The sequence below is a fragment of the Herpailurus yagouaroundi genome, unplaced genomic scaffold (genome assembly GCF_014898765.1).
Source record: "Herpailurus yagouaroundi ecotype Mexico unplaced genomic scaffold, PumYag 221, whole genome shotgun sequence".
NCBI lineage: Eukaryota > Metazoa > Chordata > Mammalia > Carnivora > Felidae > Herpailurus > Herpailurus yagouaroundi.
The window spans coordinates 18,756,665-18,777,638 of record NW_024412452.1 but is presented as its reverse complement, the minus strand read 5'-3'; the positions used below and the strand labels follow the sequence as shown (position 1 = coordinate 18,777,638).

General features: G+C 34.4%; 1 protein-coding gene across 6 annotated transcripts in view; it reads right to left on the bottom strand.

The window, feature by feature from the left end:
• The window catches only part of VPS54 (VPS54 subunit of GARP complex), a 140,214-nt gene that overhangs the window by 77,960 nt on the left and 41,280 nt on the right, over window positions 1-20,974 (bottom strand). For all 6 annotated transcript variants that reach the window (XR_005785461.1, XM_040458275.1, XM_040458277.1 and 3 more), the window contains exons 8-13: window positions 14,136-14,262; window positions 13,139-13,246; window positions 10,643-10,698; window positions 9,557-9,653; window positions 5,447-5,787; window positions 154-283 (exon numbers count right to left, since the gene is read on the bottom strand). Coding sequence is in view for 5 of the 6 variants with exons in the window: in XM_040458275.1 (XP_040314209.1) it covers window positions 154-283; window positions 5,447-5,787; window positions 9,557-9,653; window positions 10,643-10,698; window positions 13,139-13,246; window positions 14,136-14,262 (859 nt within the window). In the remaining variant the exon portion in view is untranslated. The remainder of the gene's footprint in view (window positions 1-153; window positions 284-5,446; window positions 5,788-9,556; window positions 9,654-10,642; window positions 10,699-13,138; window positions 13,247-14,135; window positions 14,263-20,974) is intronic.

The window sequence follows — 20,974 nt, the reverse complement described above, 5'->3', positions numbered from 1 at the left end:
TATATGTATATGTATGTGTGTGTGTGTATATATATATATAAATACATAATATGCATTATGGGGAACATAGGGACACAAGCAAGGATATGATTCTAGATCTTCAAAATAATTATACTATATATAAAATATCTAAAGCTTTATCAAACAATTAACCTTTGCTCTTGACATGAGAAACTTGACGGCTCGATCATGGCATATATCTGAGGCACTATACAATAACTCCTGGATATTATTTGCCAGTTTTTCTAGCTCTAAATCAGTTAATTTCATGTCTTCATTGACCCTGAAAATGATAAAAAAGAGATCAAGTCAGGGGAAATTGTGAGTACACTGTCTCCACAGGTAGCATATCAATAAAAAACAAAAAGCTATAAAATTTGCATTTGAGGAAGAATTCTGTAACGTATCAAATGCTTTTTTTGTGTGTGGTGAATCATTACTTAAATAAGCTTGGATAATACAAATATTTTACCCTAATCTTATATAGAAATAATTTTCTCTCTCTGCTGTAGCATGTTCCATACTTATTTCAGACTCCAAGTGAAAATTCTGCAAAAACTACAGCAAAAATAAAAAATTCTAGTTAGGTACAAGGTGGTAGCTTTGGCAGGCTGTACACAGGGTGCTTAAAATGACACACTGGAAGGAGGAAGAAGGAAGATTATTTCATGAAAAATAGGCACTTTTTTTTTTACTTATAATTATGAATGATAGTTAATATTCAGTTCAACTGAACTAATATTTCCTGAGCACTGTACTAGAGAGGACACAACAGGTCGCTGTCCTCAAAGAACTGACAAACAGAAATATGTATAAGACGAAATGTATTTTTTCCAGTTTTGAGAAGACTTCCTGTTTTTAAACATTTGTTTTTCTTGAGGCATGTATAAAGACCACTGATTCCATACCAACAATTCAATGCAGTGCTATTATGAACCAAGTTTAAGTGCCTTTGCATCATTTCTCTCCCTTTCAATAGAATTAAAATAATTTTCAAAGGTCTTACAAAGAGAATCTGATGTATGTTAATTTGAGGCAAACCACTACCCTAACTGGGTTAAGGTATTAAGGGAAGTTATTGCCTGCTATCCTTCAAAATTATAATATCATTAAATTTATTTACTGATGCTTTAAAGTAATAGAGGGAGGAACACCTGGCTGACTAAGTCAGTTAACATTTGACTCTTGATTTCAACTCCGGTCATGATCTCATGGTTCATGAGACTGAAGCATGCCTTAGGCTCCACACTGACAGCAGTAGAACCTACTTAGGGTTCTCTCTCCCTGTCTCCCTCTGCTCCTCCCCAACTCATGCTCACTCTCTCTCACAATAAATAAAAAATAAAATTAAAATTAAAAAATAAAATAAAGGATTAATATTCTTACTCTCAGAAAAAGCAACTCATTTGGTTCTCACACTCCTAAGACAGGTAGATAAATATCTACTTTAAGGATGAGGACACTGAATCTTTGAAAGTTTAAATGACCTACCCAAGGTCACAGGTTAAAGGACTAGAACCTAGAATCAGTCTAATTCCATTTCTAATCTGCTAAGCTTCCTCCACTCCAACATTTACTTCTATATAAATAGTCCAATGCTATTTCAATACCAACTCCCACAAAATTGTTTGCTTAAATTTTAAAGGTCAAATTTACAAGGTGCCTGGGTGGCTCAGTCTGTTGAGTGTCCGACTTGGGTTCAGGTCATGATCTCGCAGTTTGTGGGTTTCAGCCCCATGTGGGGCTCTGTACTGACAGCTCAGAGCCTGAATCCTTCCTCAGATTCTGTGTCTCCTTCTCTCTCTGCTCCTCCCTGTTCACACTCTCTCTCTCAAAAATAAATAAACATTAAAAAAATTTTTTTTAAATACAGTTCAAATTTACTACTGAAATAAAATTGCATTTTGTGAAGGATGTTTAAAATTTGCCCCCATGTAATAGAAAGATTAAGAACATGAAACTCTTGGCAATATGCTAGCAATTCACAAAGATTAAAAAAAACAGGGGTGCCTGGGTGGCTCAGTCAGTTGAGCGTCTGACTTCGGCTCAGGTCACGATCTCATGGTTCGTGTGTTCGAGCTCCGCGTCAGGCTCTGTGCTGACAGGTCAGAGCCTGAAGCCTGCTTGGGATTCTGTGTCTCCCTCTCTCTGCCCCTTCCCCACTCATGCTCTCTTTCTCTCTCAAAAGTAAATAAACATTAAAAAAAAAATTTTTTTTTAACAAAAAATAGCAGATAAAAACAACTCTCATATCTTTAAGTAGGGTGACCATCCAAAAAGATGGGAAGTTTGGTATTTTAAGAAAATCATTTAATTTAGTTATTTGTAATGTTGCTTTTTACAAAGAATTTTTTTAAGTCTATTTATTTATTTATTTATTTATTTATTTAGAGAGAGAGAGAGAGAGAGAGAAAGAGAGAGAGACAGACAGACAGCAGGCAGGGAAGGACAGAGAGAGAAAAAGAAACAGAATCCCAAGCAGGCTCCAAGCTGTCAAAGCACAGCCCAACACAGGGCTCAAACTCACCAACCGTGAGATCGTGACCTGAGCCAAATTCAAAAGTCAGATGCTTAACTGACTGAGCCACCCAGGTGCCCCTAAAAAGAATTCTAATTTTTTAAGTTTAATTGGATCTCTTTCACATTCACAGGAAAAAAAAAAAAAACTTTATAAAGATGATGTAGCATTTCTGCTTTTGGGTACATACAGAAAAGAACTAAAAGCAGGATCTCAAAGAGATTTGCACACCCACGTTCACAGTAGCACTATTCACAATAGCCAAAAGATGGAAGTAATCCAAAAGTACACCAACAGATGAATGGATAAAAACATGTGATGTATACATACAATGGAATATTATTTGGCCTTAAAAAGGAAGGAAATTCTCACACATACTACAACATGGATGAACTTTGAAGACAGTATACTAAGTGAATTGAGCCAATAACAAAAGGACAAATACTGTATAATTCCACTTATATGAAGTACCTAAAGTAGTTGAACTCACGAAGACCAAAAGTAGAAGGGTGGCTTCTGGGGGACAGGTAGAGGAAGAAATGGGGAGTTGTTGCTAAATGGGTATAGAGTTTTAGTTTTGCAAGATGAAAAAGGTCTTGGAGATTGGGTGCACAACAATATAAATATACTTACTACTACTGGACTGTGCATTTAGAAATGGTTAAGATGGTATATTTTGTTATGTGTTTTTCACCACAATTTAAAATAAATGTTTAAAAAAACCACAAAACTGTCTAATTCTTTCCATTATTTTTCTTTTCCCATTTCCTGCCTGGGAAATTATTTCCTCTTTTGTGCCCATATCTGCACTGCAGTTACCTTACAAAGGCTTGTGCTGAGACTACATAGAGAACTCCCATAAATCAGTAAGAAATGAACACAGCCCAGCAGAGAAGTGGGCAAAGAACTTGAATAGGTGCTTCACAAAAGAGAACATCAAATAGTCAATGAATATATGAAAAGTGATCTCTTACCAATGATCAGGGAAATCAAAAGTAAAACTAATATACCTGCAACATACCCACCAGAATGGCTAACATGTAAAAGACTGACAACACCCAAGAGTGAATGAAGATGTAGAAAAACAGGAACTCTTTCACATTGCTGATGGGACTATAAAAGAGTACAATCACTATGGGAAATTCTTATTAGCTAAACTGACCATTCATATACCTCAGTCATTCTTAGGTATATATTATGCTTATAACACACATACAAAAGACACCTAGAAGAATGTTGACAACAATCAAAATGGAAATAACACAAATTTCATTTACAGTAGAATACATAATGGTGTAGTCAGGGGAATACTGTACACAAATAAAATTACTGCTACATGCAACAACTTAGAAGAATAGCACAAATAGAATTTTGAGGGAAAGAAATTTGAGACAAAAGAACATGATTCCATTTATGGTTCCATTTATATAGTTTAAAAACCAGAAAAACCAACAGTTTTTGTGGTCTTCCTTGGGAAAGAGTGAAAACACAGTTGCAAGGAAGGTTTCCAGAGAGCTGGTAATGTTCTATTTCTTAATTTGGGTGGTGATTACACCAGTGTACTCACTTTACAATCATGGAGGTGAACACGTACAATTGATATATTGGCCTATATGTGCATTATACTCCAAGTAAAAAGTTAAAACAAAACAAAAAATTAAGGAGGGTACCACCCTTTGTCCTTTCCATCCTGCGGCTAAGGATGCGGATTTGATGATAAAAGCTGAAGCAGCCTCTTTACAGATGAAAGCTGGAAAATGTGGACAGCAGAGCTGCCTTCTCCACTGTGGACCTCTCATCTCTGAACTGTTACATGACAGAAACAAAATTCTACGCTGTTTGAGCTATAGGATTTGTACACCCCTTGTAAGTTTTAGACTGCACCCTAACCAGTAAATGTGAAATGTTAGCCTGAACAGAGAAAAAATATTTTTATTAATATGTAGTTCAGGGTTTTCTTTTTGGTGAGGAGGAAGGTATTACAGTTGACTTTATGCTGTAACTGCAACCCACATAAACTCCTTGGCCATAGGCTGACTTGTGTAAAAATAAAAGTACATGCTGAGTTATTATTCTTAACGATAATTAAATCCATACTACGTTCTTGGGTCAGAAAGATTTTATTGGCCTTGTTTTGTTTTTTCCACACAAGAGGTTATTGGGACAACTGGTGAATGGGATGTATGGATTGCAAGGTAATAATGTATCATGTTTTCTTCATTATAATTGGTTAACTGTAGTTATTTAAGAGAGTATTCTTGTATTTTAAGAAATATACACTTAAGAATACAGAAATAATGGGACATCATGTCTGCAACCTTTTGCCAAATGATTCAGAAAAAAATATTATCATGAGAGACAAAGAGAGAAGAAGGGAGCAAGAAAGAGAAAAAGGAAGAAAGGGAGAAAGAAGGCAATGTGGTAAACTGTCAACAAATGACTTTTTCGTACAATTCTGGCAACTTTTCTGTAAATCTGAAATTATTTCAAAGTAAGTTTTAAAAAGTCATGTTTGAAAAAATGGTATGATCTGCTTGGAAATTCATGCCTTTGAAAAACTAAATCAAACAGATCTTTACTATATACAAAATACAAAGGCGTTATAGGAAAAGAAAGAAAAATAAACAAGGTAATGCTGACCTGATTTTCAGGACAAGTTCTGCCACTAGTGACTTTAAATAAGTCAAATAAATGCTCTGAAATAAGGGCATTTAATTAAATGGTTCCTTTCCAGCCTTAAAATTCTGTAATTTTCAATTACTTCCAATGCTCACCTCCTTACATTACATTTTCAAAAAGATATGTGTTTTGTAAAATTAATTTATTTTTGTTAAATTCCAAGACCAAAGTTCATATGGTTTTTCAATAAATTGAAAAAATCAGTCTTACTCAAAATCTTATGAAGTTGGCAGCAGTCAGCATACTCACATCATATCCACAGCTCCTGGAGTAGCAGATGATGATGTCTGCTCTTTGCTGGATGAAGAATCAGTAGTACATTCTGGTTCGGATACCGAATCACTGCTGCAGGGCTCACTATTTGGAGATGCATTTCTTTGAGAGGTAGTGTCGATTGCTATAGGTGTTAATTCACCCTCATTGAATGCATCACTTATAAACAAGCCTTCATGGATTAAATAAGCCACTTCTGTGTCCAGTGAATTGTCTTTTGCAGCATTCTTCTGTTGTGAAATCTCTTCCAATTCCCTGGTCCTTCGGTTTTTGTCAAGAACTGAGAGAACAACGCTGTGAATGATATTTAACGTTGCCTATAAGAAAACAGGATATATTTTTAAAGGATTTAAAATAACATGTATCTAAAGTCCCCAAAAGTGAATTCTGCATATGTACTTTTTAAAATCTTATAAATGAGTGTCAAGGTCATGCATGTCATAATTACACCAATCTTTTATCACAGTAAAGGTGACTTTGTGAAAAAGAACTACTCAAGAGAAATGGGTTCCCTAAAGCTTAAGAATGGAGTTCTGTATTTTCATTGATTGAAGTAGCAATCTCCTGAGAGTACACTGCATATATTCTAAGTATCTTAAATGGGTTACACTAAACATAATTTGCCTACCATATATCTACTAAGGGGTTAAATAGCCACAATATATAAAGAACTCTTACAACTCAACAAAAAAATCTGATTAAAAAATGAGCAAAGAAAGTATTTCTCCAAAGAAGACATACTAATGGCCAATGAGCATACGAAAGGATGCTCAACATCACTAATCATTAGAAAAATACAAATCAAAACCAAAATGAGATACCACCTCACACCCATTCAAATGGCTACTATCAAAAAACAAAAACAAAAAACAAAACAAGAAAAACAAGTGTTAGAATATGAAGAAACTGGAGCCTTTGTGTACTGGTAAATTAAATTATGAACTTCAAATAGTTTATTCCTATAATGTGGTAAACACTAGTAAAAGCCAAAACAACCTTTTCTGATTATAAAAGTAATACCTCTCTTTGTAGAAATATTTAGGAAAAACAAAGAAATTAATAATGAATTTAAATTATACTGCCAAAAGATAACCACCAAAAAGACAAACTGTCTCTTTATTGTATGAAGATGAAGAGATAATAAATCTTTTTAACATAGCTGATCACATACTATATAAACAGGCCTATACTGTCCCTTCACTTAATGTTATAATCTACACATTTTCTTCAACATTAAAAATCCTCAGATGCATGATATTCCATGGTAATGAATATACCAGGCATAATTTACTTTACCCTTCCCTCTACTGTTAGATATCTGGGTTCTTTCCAATTTGCAGTTATTTGAAAATTCTCAATTAAAAATGAACAGCTTGGGCGCCTGGGTGGCGCAGTCGGTTAAGCGTCCGACTTCAGCCAGGTCACGATCTCGCGGTCCGTGAGTTCGAGCCCCGCGTCAGGCTCTGGGCTGATGGCTCAGAGCCTGGAGCCTGTATCCGATTCTGTGTCTCCCTCTCTCTCTGCCCCTCCCCCGTTCATGCTCTGTCTCTCTCTGTCCCAAAAATAAAAATAAACGTTGAAAAAAAAATTTTTTTAAATTTTAAATTTTAAAAAATTAAAAAAAAAATAAAAATGAACAGCTTGTAATTAACATTATTTTTCAATGAAATTATACCCTTACAGAATCACAAACTTTTTTCAAAGAAAAAAGTACCATATTTATACGTTATATATCATCTTCAAAGATGTTTTACAGAAGTATTAGCTTAAGGGGTCTAAATGTGAAAATGAGAAACTACAACTATGATAAGTCACTGTTCCCATATTGTATATATATCAAATAAAGATTTCACTTAGTTTAACTGATAGAGAACCTAAAAGTGAAATAGCTATAAAAAAATTACTGGCAAAAGATATGAAAGCAACCCAAGTGTTCATCCATAGATGAATGGATAAAGACGTGGTATATATATATATACAACGGAACATTACTCAACCATAAAAAAAGAATGAAATCTTGCCATCTGCAACAACATGGAAGAATCTAGAGGGTATAATGCTAAATGAAGTAAGTCAGAGAAAGACAAATACCATACGATTTCATTCATATGTGGAATATAAAAAACAAAACAAACAGAAAAAAAGAGAAAAAAACAGACTCATACATATAGACAACTGGTGGTTGCCAAACAGGAGAGAGGTGGGAAGAAGGGTGAAATAGGTGAAGGGGATTAAGAGTACACTTATTGTAATGAGCACTGAGTAATTTATAGAACTGCTGAATCATTATATTATACACTGGAAACTAATAGAACAGTGTATTTTAATTTTTTAATATTCATTTATTTTTGAGAGAGAGAGAGAGCACTAGTGGGGAAAGGGCAGAAAAAGAGGGAGACACAGAATCCAAAACAGGCTCCAGGCTCTGAGCTGTCAACACAGAGCCTGATGCAGGGCTCGAACTCACAAACTGTGACATCAATCATGACCTTAGCCAAAGTCAGACGCTTAACCAACTGAACCACCCAGGCGCCCCCAGAACACTGTATATTAATTATACTTAAATAAAAAAGAATACTGGCAAAAAGTTGGTCAATTCTACAATCTGCAGTGTAAGAGTTATATACATCCAGACATACAATAATAGAAGTATGTGTGATGAAGTCATGGCGGGAATATGAGAAAAAGTGAAAACGTGGCTTAGTTATTTGAGCAATCCACATCTATAGGTTTGCTATCATCACTACAAATGAGTGGGACCAACATTTTGGTAGGAGCCTAAAGTACAGTGAATCACATTTTTAAAAACTTTTCCCACTCAGAAAGGTTATACACATGACTTAGCATCACTCCAATGTTGATAAAGTCATGTCACAGATTAAGTACCAAAGTCCCCCAGGCCATTTAACAGAATACTAAGGAGATGCCAGGGATGTTAACTAGCACATGTAACACAATACTGACATCTGATAATTCAAAGAATAGCAAATTTCACAACCTGTTACATTCAGTAATTCCTAAGCATTGTCTTATTAAAACACAGCTGTGACATGTTAGTGATTCTAACTACAATGCATTAGTCTGTGACATCTTTTCTTCTGAAAAATGCTCTGTGGCATATGTTCTTTTCCTTATATTGACTGGTTTAAAATTAAGTGATTATACTGAAGAGACAGAATAATTAAATATAAATGCATAATCCTTGATCGGACCTCAGATTAAAAAGTAAAATAAAAGCCTGCAAAATAAAGGACATTAGTAGAGCAATTTAAATATGAATTATATGTTAAAAAATGCTGTTGGGGCGGCTGGGTGGCTCAGTCGGTTAAGCCTGACTTTGGCTCAGGTCATGATCTCACAGTTCATGAGTTCAAGCCCTGCGTCAGGATCTGTGCTGACAGCTCAGAGCCTGGAGCCTGCTTCAGATTCTGTGTCTCCCTCTCTCTCTGCCCCTCCCCTGCTCACACACTGTCTCTCTCTCTCTCTCTCTCTCAAAAATAAATAAACATTAAAAAAATTTTTTTAAAAATACCATTATATCAGGATTAAAGATTTCTAGAAAACATTAGTGGTTTAGAACAGATTTTTGAGTGTTTCACATATTGTGCCTATAGATAATCTAGAGAGATTCAAAAATCACAAAATCATAAGAGGAAGTATTATTTTATAATATTTAATGCCAAGTAAGCACTATATTTTTTAATACAAAACTTATCCTAAATTATAGAGTATCAAAATACTCTGAAGCACTTCAAATCTTATTTGAAACCAAGGCTCTTTAGAGAAATTACAAAAACAGGGGTGCCTGGGTGGTCAGTCAGTTCAATGGCTCATTCTTGATTTTGGCTCAGGTCATGATACCACAGTTCATGAGACTGAGCTCTGCATTGGGCTGTGTGCTGACAGCATGGAGCCTGCTTGGGATTCCCTCTCTCTGCCCCTTCCCCACCCCCTGTCAAAATAAACAAAAAAATTACAAAAAACAAAGAAATTATGTTTTTCTAATCTGATTCTATATGTATATATCTAGAAAGTGGACTTAATTTTAGTGATATTCTGGATAAACTGAAAATCACATAAACTTACCTTAACTCTTTGTAGGAAAATTGTAAACTTAGAGAAAATGTCCTTCAGCAGATCAAACCACTGAGGAAAATTCAACATTCTCATCTGATCTGCAAGCCTAGAAAAAAAAAAATTCAAAGAAAAAAATATTTGTCTTTGGGCACTTAGGAGTTTATTCTCAAAAGATACTTCTATATTTGCAATACAGGAATTTTTCTATTTGAGAAAATTTCCTAGGGAATAAAATTTAAAATAACTGACTCTCCAGGTCCATAGAGCTTTTAACAGAATACCACTAACTTAATTTTTCCAACTACTAGTGATTCCTGCATTGTTACAGTTGCTTCAACTAATTCTGAAACAGAGTTTTCACTAGGTAATAGTGTAGAAATTAAAACCCCTCAATCCTTATTCTATGAATTTGGCCTGGAAAAATTTCACAGTGATTCATATTGCTATTCATATCTTGGGCCACTTAATAAATAGAGTTTAGATATCTATATGAACTAGAAATTCAGTTATAAAATATTTATCACCAATCTCAAAATGAAAAAAAATAGGAATTTAAAGGGCAAAAACAAAAAATTACAGGCATGAGGCAATTCAAAATCATGTACTCAAATTCCTCAAAGTCAATTAGAAGCTGGGTTTTAATCAGATAGCTAAATAATTTAAACATAACACTGTGATTCCTCTGAAATGGACCATCTTCAATTTCTCTCCTCCATACCTACCTTGTAGCCTCTTGCCCTGGGAGGTTGACCTGCTGGGCGTGGCCAAGGAGGAGCCCTTATAAAACACTGGAAGGAAGAAAGGTACTGATAGCTCCACCTCCCTCCCTGAGAGGTTGTCTCAGGAAGACTGCCTCCAGCACTGCAGATCACTTCAACTACTACAGGCCTTTTTTTTTCCTACTACTAAGTGGCCTTCTCCTGAATCCTACTGTTCTCATCTCTTGTCCCTTAAAGGTACTGCACTGTCACTTGTGATTTTTCTACACTCTGCCCATACCTTAGTAAATAATTCCTTAATTAAATCCTCCTCAGATTATTCTAATGTGTCATCTTTTCCCTAACTGATAACTCCCAACGTAATATTTATACTTACTTCACAATAACATCTGTGTCAATTTCTTCTATTTGTGAAACTTTATTAATCACACACTGCAAATTTTAAGAAAAAAATTCAATTAACATCTTTAGAATTCTAAGTACCTCATGGTTCATTTACATATTAAAAATGGCTTCCACGGGAAAAAAAAAAAAAATGACCTCAATGACTACGATCATTTTACCAGACGTCTCTTGTGTCTTTTATACACACGTCAAGGTGTATAAAACACTGTAGCATTATATCCTTACCCTATTAAATAATTATTCCAGGATATGCTTGAACTGTTATATTAACTAAAATCCCTTACTATTTAAAACTATTCAAAACCACACACCAAACAAACAGAACAACACCCAGAACCATAATTCTTAGGAATAAGGTATAAGCCCCATATTAAAATTCCAAAAAAAAGTTCATTTTGGAGGTTATGTTTTCTTGCAATATATGTAACAGATTAAGTTAAAAAAATGCTTAGACTTCAGGAGAATCCTGGGAATTACAACACAGCAGTTTCATAAAATTTGTTTAGAAGTATCACATACATATATAAAACTACACAAATTATGTTCAAATCTATTTTTACAAATGGAGTACACTTATGTAATGAAAACTCGGATCATGAAATTAAACACTGCCAGTAAACACCTCTCTTGCTTCCCTTCTAGTCACTATTTTCTCCGAAAAGATACTATCGTGATTTTTAATACCACAGATTAATTCTAATATCATAGATTAATTACAAAAGTGTGTCTCCTTTGTGACTCCTTTGTGTTTGGTTTATTTGGCTCCACATTATATATGTGATATTCATCCATTTGTTCCATGTGATTTATTCATTCTCATTGCTGTACAGTATTCATACAAATATACCACAACTCGATCATTTTTTTTTTTTTTTTTACTGATGACAGAATTTGGGTTTTTCAAAGAAAAAAAAAGAAAAATCTGGGTTTTTCCAGTTTTTATTACAAATAGTGCTGCCATGAAATATTATGCTGTTTTGGTAAATTTATATATGCATTTCTGCTGATAAATACCTGGCAGTAGAATTGCTGAGTTACAATATATGTGTACATTTAGTGCTAGTAGCTATTGCCAACAATTTTTGAAAGTGGTCATAACAATTTTAAAATATAGTGTTTTAGTATTCAAAAGAAGTAAAAAAGGTGGTATGATTACTAATCTTTTTTTGCTTGTTTTATTTAAACATTAAAAACTCAGAAATGTACATTCAACCTGATGATGATCATTAAGCCTAATAAGTATATTTAAAATTATTGTTTCTCATATTTAGAAAAACTGAAGTTTAATGTTTAATATTTATCAGAGTAAAACAGCAAAACAAAGATGAGACTGAAAAAGGTTTTAGTTTACAATAATAATTTCTTAAAGATAAGGATAAGAGGAAATAAACATTTACCTACTGCAGGTGAGAATGTATTTGGTAAAATCTTTTTAGAAAGCAATTCAACTCTATCAAATAGCTTTAAAAATACTTTTCACTCTCTGACCAATAATTCCACATCTAGAAATCAGCTATAAGAAAATAGTCTTAACTATGGAAAAACCCAACAAAACTTTACACCAAATATGTGTGTCACAGTGTTCTACAGTACCGAACTGAAAAAATGTAAATATTCAACACAGAGGAAAGGCATAACTAATAAAATGTGGATAGGATTTTATACAACCATCAAAAATGATGTGTCTGAAGGCTTATAAGAGAAAATGCTTATGTTATGATTCTGAAATATATGTACAATTCACAATCATATATACAGTATGATAGCAACAATGAAAAACATCAGTAACAATTTACACTTAGAATTACACTTAAAAATACTTTTTTTTTTAAGAGAGAGAGAGAACACACACACACACACACACAAACACACACACACAAGCTGAGGGGAGGGGCATGAGGGAGAGAGAGAAAATCTTAAGCATGTTCCACGCTCAGCACAGATCCCAATGTGGGGCTTGATTCCATGACCCTGGGGTTTGATCTCATTGTCCTGGGATCACACGACATGAGCCGAAATCAAGAGTCAGATGTTCAACCGACTGAGCGACCCAGATCCCCCTACACTTAGAAATATTCTTAAAGTGATAATCTTTTGGCTAGTAGGTCTATTTTTTCTTCTATTTTTCTATATTCTAAGTTTTTAAATAAATGAGAAAATGTTACTATTATACTGCATATATATTATTACTAGATCATGTAAAAATAAATTTGATAAAAAGATTCTAGGGGCACCTGGGTGGCTCAGTCAGTTAAGCATTGACTCTTGACTTCATGGTCTTGCAATTCATGAGTTCAAACCCCACATAGGGCTCTGCACTGACAGTGTGGAGCCTGCTTCGGATTCTGTCTCCTTTGCTCTCTGCCCCTCCCCCACTCATGCTTTCTCACTCTCGAAAAATAAACATTAAAAAAATTAAAAAAAAAGATTCTAGACCAAAATATATAAAATAAAAATGTATATTTACCTGTTTAATGATATTCTTTGCTGTAATAATCATTTCTTCACTATAGATTTCTAAAAAATTAAGTTTTCTTTGTTTTAAAAGTCCAAATACAAGAGATACAAGTCTTTCCTATTAAAATAAAAGTATGGAATTTCACAATTTAAATATAGAATAATGTCACTCAGAAGTAGAAATATTCAACATCAAGCGTTTCATTATTTGATCCTCAGATCTCTATCCTGCACATGGTATTTTCTAGAAGCCCCCAAAAACCCCTTCTACAGCTATCTTGTCATCAGATTATTGGAGTCATAGTTTTAAAAACAGATAAATCCTAATGCACTACAGTGGATCAAATGAAGCTGTCTTGGGGACAAAACAATATGAGTACATTTTAGCATAGTTTCAACAAGTAGGTAGAAAGTATCCTTCTCAAATCCTGATGACCTGGAAAATTTGTGGGGAATTAACTGCTAACACATACAAAAATCTCTTTACTTAGGCTGCTATCAGGGCTTCTGGATCCTTTCCTAGTTCTTGGTGGTAATCAGCATTGAACAGTCAGCAGATAAGTGAAGCCTGGATCTTATGTATAAGCATATGCATAAAACATGTTCATAACAGGGGTTCAGTGACTGTTAATGACTGATAAGTTACTATATAATAATGATCACTTTTATAACAAACATACTCCAGTACATGCATACACATGGATATATGTTAATTCATCCTATATCTATATTTTAAGCTTGGTTTATAAGATATATATAAGACCTCATTTTAAATCCAATTTCTAATTAAGCTATAAAGTTACTTTATTCTCTAACTTCATAGGATAATGAACAATTATGGTGCTTGCTAAAATCACATAGTTAGGGAAGGACTTCACAGAGGTCTGACTTGAGCTTGAAATTTTTTTTGCTCATTATAATCTGAGAAGAATGTGTTCTAAACTAATACTATTAGGAATTAACACTAAGCAATGACACCAATTTCATCCACAGTTTAAGACACGTACCTCTTCTAAAATTTGACAGTCATCATCCAGTGGTCTGTTTAAGTCACTATGAGAATAAGTAGAAAACTCTGCAATCATCATTTTATCTATCAGTTTTTCCAATTCACAAAGTTGTGATCCCAAATGCCTACAAAGGAAGAGGAAAATGTGACGTATATTCTTTAAAAACCCAAATTCGCTCCACAGTCAAGGAAACTAGTAGGCAAAACTTTTCTAGCAGCAGTATTTTGTGCAACAATGTAATGTAAAATGAAATCCTTTAACAAAAATAACTGCAACAGTTTCACATCATCTCCCATATTCTTTTTCTTTTTACATGTTTAACCTCCAAACACCTAAATGTGTTGTAGGACACATAGTTCTAGAAATTTCATGACTGCTTTTTTTGTCCGCTTTTCACAGACAAAATATTCAGCTATTCTAAGTCCTTTCCTAATTAACCATTTACTGCATGGCAATGCCAGTAGCTCCCCAGCCATTCATTTATTCCACAAATACAAATACAAGTGCCTACTACAGCCCTGTCAGGAAGATATAAATACCTAACGGATCACATGGACAGACTGACTCAATTCAATCTCTGTTATGAATAGTCTGAGTTACTGTGCAATCTCCCCCAGGTTTTATACTGAAAGTCAGAACACAAAACTGAAAATACAAAACTGCTAAGAAACAGTATATCCATGGAACTTTTTCTCATAAAATATAATGTTCCTTTTTAATCTACCTCTAATATTTATAGATCCTACATAGGATAAGAGTAAGAAGGACTCTAATCAGATGAGCAGTTGTGGGGATGGTGAAGGCAAATACTGCGAACAGGATTTGGAACCAATTCCCTAAAGAAAGCATGCAGCAACCAAATGACAAGATTGATGCATGTAGTCTGCTCACCAGGGAACTAAGGATCACTACCTTCACATACAAAGAGATCTTTACTATACAAACTAAAAGCTTCATAAAAACAATGAATTAAAGAAAACTAGGTGATGTAGTTGGCCAAAGTATTTCAAAAATTAAGTGAAATGGGCCAACGAGAAATCTGTTTATATATTATATAAAAAAATTTAAGCTCTATTTTTGGTATAATTTCAAAATATGTATATTTAAATGTCTAAATTTAAAATTTACCTTAAATTTAGACATTTGTTATTGAATAAAAAACATTTAAAAATACATATACTCACCATTTACTTGAAAAACTAATGTCAGCAACTATCTTTACTAATACCAGATACAGCACATTTTTTAAAAACTAGTATAAACTATGTGACCTTTGGGGCGCCTGGGTGGTTCAGGTGGTTAAGCATCCAACTATGGCTCAGGTCATCATCTCATGGTTCCTGAGTTCTAGCCCATGTAGGGCTCTGTGCTGACAGCTCAGAGCCTGGAGCCTGCTTCGGATTCTGTGTCTCCCTCTCTCTCTGCCCCTCCCCCATATGTGCTCTTTCTCTCTCTCTCAAAAATAAACATTAAAAAATTTTTAAATAAATAAAACAAACTATGTGACCTTTTAGATAGATCCATTTTTCTCATCTAAACAACATATGGTAAGCAGTGTAGTGATAATTTTGAAAAAAATCCAATGGTGAAATAATGTATATATCTGCATTTTGTAATATGAAAATTATATTTCTCAGAGCCAATTAGAAGATAGTAAGATTCTCATAAATGACACCAGTGTCTCACAATAAGCTAACTTAGAACATATTCACTAGTACAAACTAAAACACTGCCATAAGCAAGTTTGGCAATGTCTAGCAAATTACATAGGCATTTAACCTTTGACCTGGGAATCTCACTTCTCAGTATCTGTCTCAAAGATACACTCTTAAAAATACAAAAGAACATATACGTTCATTGCAGCACTGTCCGTAATTGCAAAGGAATACAAACTACTCAAATGCTGAAAAACAGAGGGCTAGTTGACTATATTGTAATAGACACTATACACTTTTAAAATAATTGAGGAATACCAAGTAATATACTATATACTGCTACAGTTTCTCAGTCTTCTTTTTTTCAGTATTGCCCCAAGAAGTCCTTTTAGACCTTTTTATTCCTAATCACCACCACCAACCCCCACACACTAATATCACATATATACTGTATATCTGTTTATATACCTTGGCCCCCTGGAGGGTCACAAGTCATTATAATATCCAAGTTTTTCTTTCACCCTCAAGAACCAACTCTTGCCCCCTTAAGGTGATAGCCTCCCACTGAGAATACACACTGTAGAGTGATCTCCAGGGTATACTGTAAGGTTAAAACAGCAAGGTGGAGAAAAGTATACACAATTTACTAATGCTTATCTAAGATGAAGAACAAAGACAGAGATGGCTGGATGGATGATGGATAAGTACAAACTAAAACATTTTAAAAGGGTGACTTATAGGGTAGGTAGGAAGGAAGGAACAAGATAGAAATTAAATTTTTCTGAATATCATTTGTTTCAGAGATTTGACTCAGAACCACATAACTACTTAACATAGTTATAGTACAAGATTACATTTAATAAATTCAATCCTTAAATATCAAAAGCAATGAAACAAATGTATTTAAATACACATCAAGTTAGCAGCAAATGTACACAAAGAAGAATTATTTCAAGTGACTTTAAAACGTAATGTACCTATTCATCCCACCAGGATATAGCTTAAAGAAGAGAAAGAAATCCTCCATGTTTGTAGTAATAATACTGTTAGTTCTGAGAGCATTCTATGTAGACTGTGGGATAAAATAAATGAGTAATTATGTTAGTGTCATCGAGAGCCACAGTTTTCACCTTCAGCCTGTTTTAAAGGACTTACATATATAAGATTAAAAAAGTAAAATCTTTATGGTCCTGAATTTAAATTAGGACTATCAATATGAACTCCTACTTTTTCTTTAAAAAGAAAAATCTATTTTCTAGCTCTGTCCACTACAAAGGTCTAGAGATAATGACCAATCCAGTAGCAAGGAATATCTCTGGTATCCAGAGCATAATTTCTCAATAGCATTTCCTACTGAAAGAAACAAATTTATTTCCACTAGAAATATAGTGGATTATAAGTCTGGGGGAAAAAATGTATGATATGAACATCTAATCATAACACAAAGTAAGAAAATTATTAAGCAAAAGCTCATGGAATTATGTAAAAGGCCACAAGAATGAACCTGAGGAGATTTCTACAAAAGACAGAACATTATGAACACTGACAAAAATAAAAACAGCAAAAATCTTAAATATATACAAATCCACATGCTTACAAAAATATTTTTAAATCATCAGTTAACTTTGGAAGAGACAAGATTTTCAATTTGTTACTTTTAAAACAGCTAAATGAAAAAAATAAAGGAATCTAGAATTTATTCTGCCTCTCCTTATAAGAGCTGTCCTTCAGATTTACCAAATAATTATGGAGAACTATCACTTTACAGAAACATTCTGAGTAAAAAATGAATAAGGAAGTACAGAATCATAATATCATTATAGGTAGCCCATGAGATGTTGAATCATAATATAGTTCAATGTTGAAATTTTTGAGGAATCTCCATACTGTTTTCCAGAGTGGCTGTACCAGTCTGCATTTCCACCAACAGTGCAAGAGGTTTCCTTCTCCACATCTTCACAAACATCTGTTGTTTCCTGAGTTAATTTTAGCCACTATGACCGGTATGAGGTGGTATCTCAATGTGGTTTTGATTTGTATTCCCCTGATGATGAGCGATACTGAGCATCTTTTCATTTGTCTGTTAGCCATCTGGATGTCTTCTTTGGAAAAGTGTCTATTCATGTCTTCTGCCCATGTCTTCACTGGATTATTTGTTTGGGGGATGTTTGATTAACTCTTTATACATTTTGGATACAAACCTTTTATCACATATGTCACTTACAAATATCTTCTCCCATTCCAAAGGCTGCCTTTTAGTTTTGTTGATTGCTTCCTTCACTGTGCAGACTTTTATTTTGATGTGTCCCTATCGTTTATTTTTGCTTTTGTTTCCCTTGCCTCAGGAGATGATTCCAGTAAGAAGTTGCTACAACTGAAGTCAGAGAGGTTACTGCATGTGTTCTCTTCTAGGATTTTGATGGTTTCCTGTCTCACATTTAGGTGCTTCGTCTATTCTGAATTCATTTTGTGTACGATATAAGTGGTCCAGTTTCATTCTTTTACATGTTATTGTCCAGTTTCTCCAACACCATTTGTTGAAGAGGCTTTTTTTCCATTGGCCATTCTTTCCTGCTTTGTCGAAGATTAGTTGACCATATAGTTGTAGGTCCATTACTGAGTTTTCTATTCTGTTCTATTGACCCTTGTGCCTGTTTTTGTGCTAGTATCATACTGTCTTGATCATGACAGCTTTGTAATAGAACTTGAAGTTTGGAATTGTGATGCCTCCAGCTTTACTTTGCTTTTTCAAGATTGCTTTGGCTATTCCAGCTCTTTTCTGGTTCCAAATTTTTGGATTGTTTGTTCCAGCTCTATGAAAACTACTGGTGGTATTTTTATAGAGATTACATTAATTGTGTAGACTGCTTTGAGTAATAAGGACATTTTAACAATATTTGTTTTTCTAATACATGAACATGGAATGTTTTTTCCATTTCTTTGTGTTCTCTTCAATTCCTTTCATAAATGTTCTATAATTTTCAGAGTGCAGATCTTTTTACCTCTGTATTCCTAGGTATCTTACGGTTTTTGGTGCAATTGTAAATGGGATTGATTCCTCGATTTCTCTTTCTGCTGCTTCATTACTGGTGTATAAAAATGCAACAGATTTCTGTATGTTGATTTTATATCCTATGACTTAGCTGAATTCATGTATCAGTTCCAATAATTTTTTGGTGGAGTCTTTTCGATTTTCTACATGGAGTATCATGTTGTCTGTGAACAATGAAAGTTTGACTTCTTCCTTGACAATTTGAATGTATTTTATTTCTTTTTGTTGTCTGATTGCTGAGGCTAGGACTTCCAGTACTCTGTTAAATAATCATGTTGAGCCTGGACGCCCCCATCTTGTTCTCTCAATTTTTACCTACTGAGGATGATATTAGATGTGTGTCTTTCGTTTTGGCCTTTATGATGATGAAGTACATTCCTTCTATCCTTCTTTGTTGAAGATTTTTTATCAAGAATGGATGCTGTATTTTGTCAAGTGCTTTTTCTCCATCTATTGAGAAGATCATATGGCTCTTATCCTTTCTTTTATTAATGTGGTGCATCATATTGATTGATTTGTGAATACTGAACCCAGGAATGAATCCCAGTTGATAGTGGTGAATGATTCTTTTAATGTACTGTTGGATTCAATCTGCAAGTGTCTTGTTGAGAATTTCTGCATCCATGTTCCTCAGGGATAGTGGCCTCCAATTCTCCTTTTTAGTGGGGTTTTTTATCTGGTTTGGGAATCAAGGTAATGTTGGCCTCATACAATGAATTTGGAAGTTTTCCTTCCATTTCTAGTTTTTGGAACAGTTTGAGACGAATAGGTATTAACTCTTTTTTAAATGTTTGGTAGAATTCCCCTATGAAGCCATATGGCCCTGGACTTCTGTTTGTTGGGAAATTTTTGATTACTGATTCAATTTCTTTGCTGGTTATGGGTCTGTTCAAATTTTCTACTTCTTCCTGTTTCGCTTTTGGTAGTTTGCATATTTCCAGGAATCTATCCATTTCTTCCAGATTGCCCAGTTTGTTGGCATATAATTTTTCATCATATCCTCTTATAGTTGTTTGTATTTCTTTGGTGTTGGCTGTGATCTCTCCTCTTTCATTCGTGATTTTATTTATCTGAGTTCTTACTCTTTTCTTTTTGGTAAGTCTGGCTAGAGGTTCATCAATTTTATTAATTCTTTCAAAGAACCAGCTCTTAGTTTCATTGATCTGTTCTACTGTGCCTTTTTGGTTTGTTTGTTTCCATATCATTTATTTCTACTCTAATCTTTATTATTCCCCTTCTGCTGGCTTTAGGCTTTATTTGCTGTTCCTTCTCTTTTGAGGCTTCAGGTTTTTTTTTTTTTTTAAACGTTTATTTATTTTTGAGACAGAGAGAGACAGAGCATGAACGGGGGAGGGTCAGAGAGAGGGAGACACAGAATCCGAAACAGGCTCGAGGCTCTGAGCTGTCAGCACAGCTGTCAGCACAGAGCCTGACGCAGGGCTCAAACCCACGGACCGCGAGATCATGACCTGAGCCGAAGTCGGCCACGCAACCGACTGAGCCACCCAGGCGCCCCTGCTGTTCCTTTTCTAAGTGTAAGCTCAGGTTGTATATTTGAGACTTTTCTTGCTTCTTGAGATAGGCCTGTATTACGATATACTTCCCTCCTGTGACCACATTTGCTGCATCCCAAAGGTTTTGGACTGTCATGTTTTCATTTTCATTTGCTTCCATCCATTTTTTTTTAATTTCTTGTTTAATTTCCTGGTTAACCCACTCATTCTTTAGTAGGAGGTTCTTTAACCATGTATTTGTGGTCTTTCCAAATTTCTTCTTGTGGTTGACTTCAAGTTTCATGGTGTTGTGATCTGAAAATATGCATGGTATGATCTGTTTTTTCATACTTTGTGGAGGCCTGATGTGTGACCACAGTATGTGATCTATTTGGGAGAATGTTCCACGGGCACTCAAAAAGAATGTGTATTCTGCTGCTGTAGGATGAAATGTTCTGAACACATCTGTTAAGTCCTTCTGGCTCAGTGTGTCATTCAAAGCCCTTGTCTCCTCGTTGATTCTCTGCTTAGATGATCTATCCATTGCTATAAGTGGAGTGTTAAAGTTCCTTACTATTGTTGTATTGTTATCAATGAGTTTCTTTACATTATTCATTGATTTATATATTTGGGTGC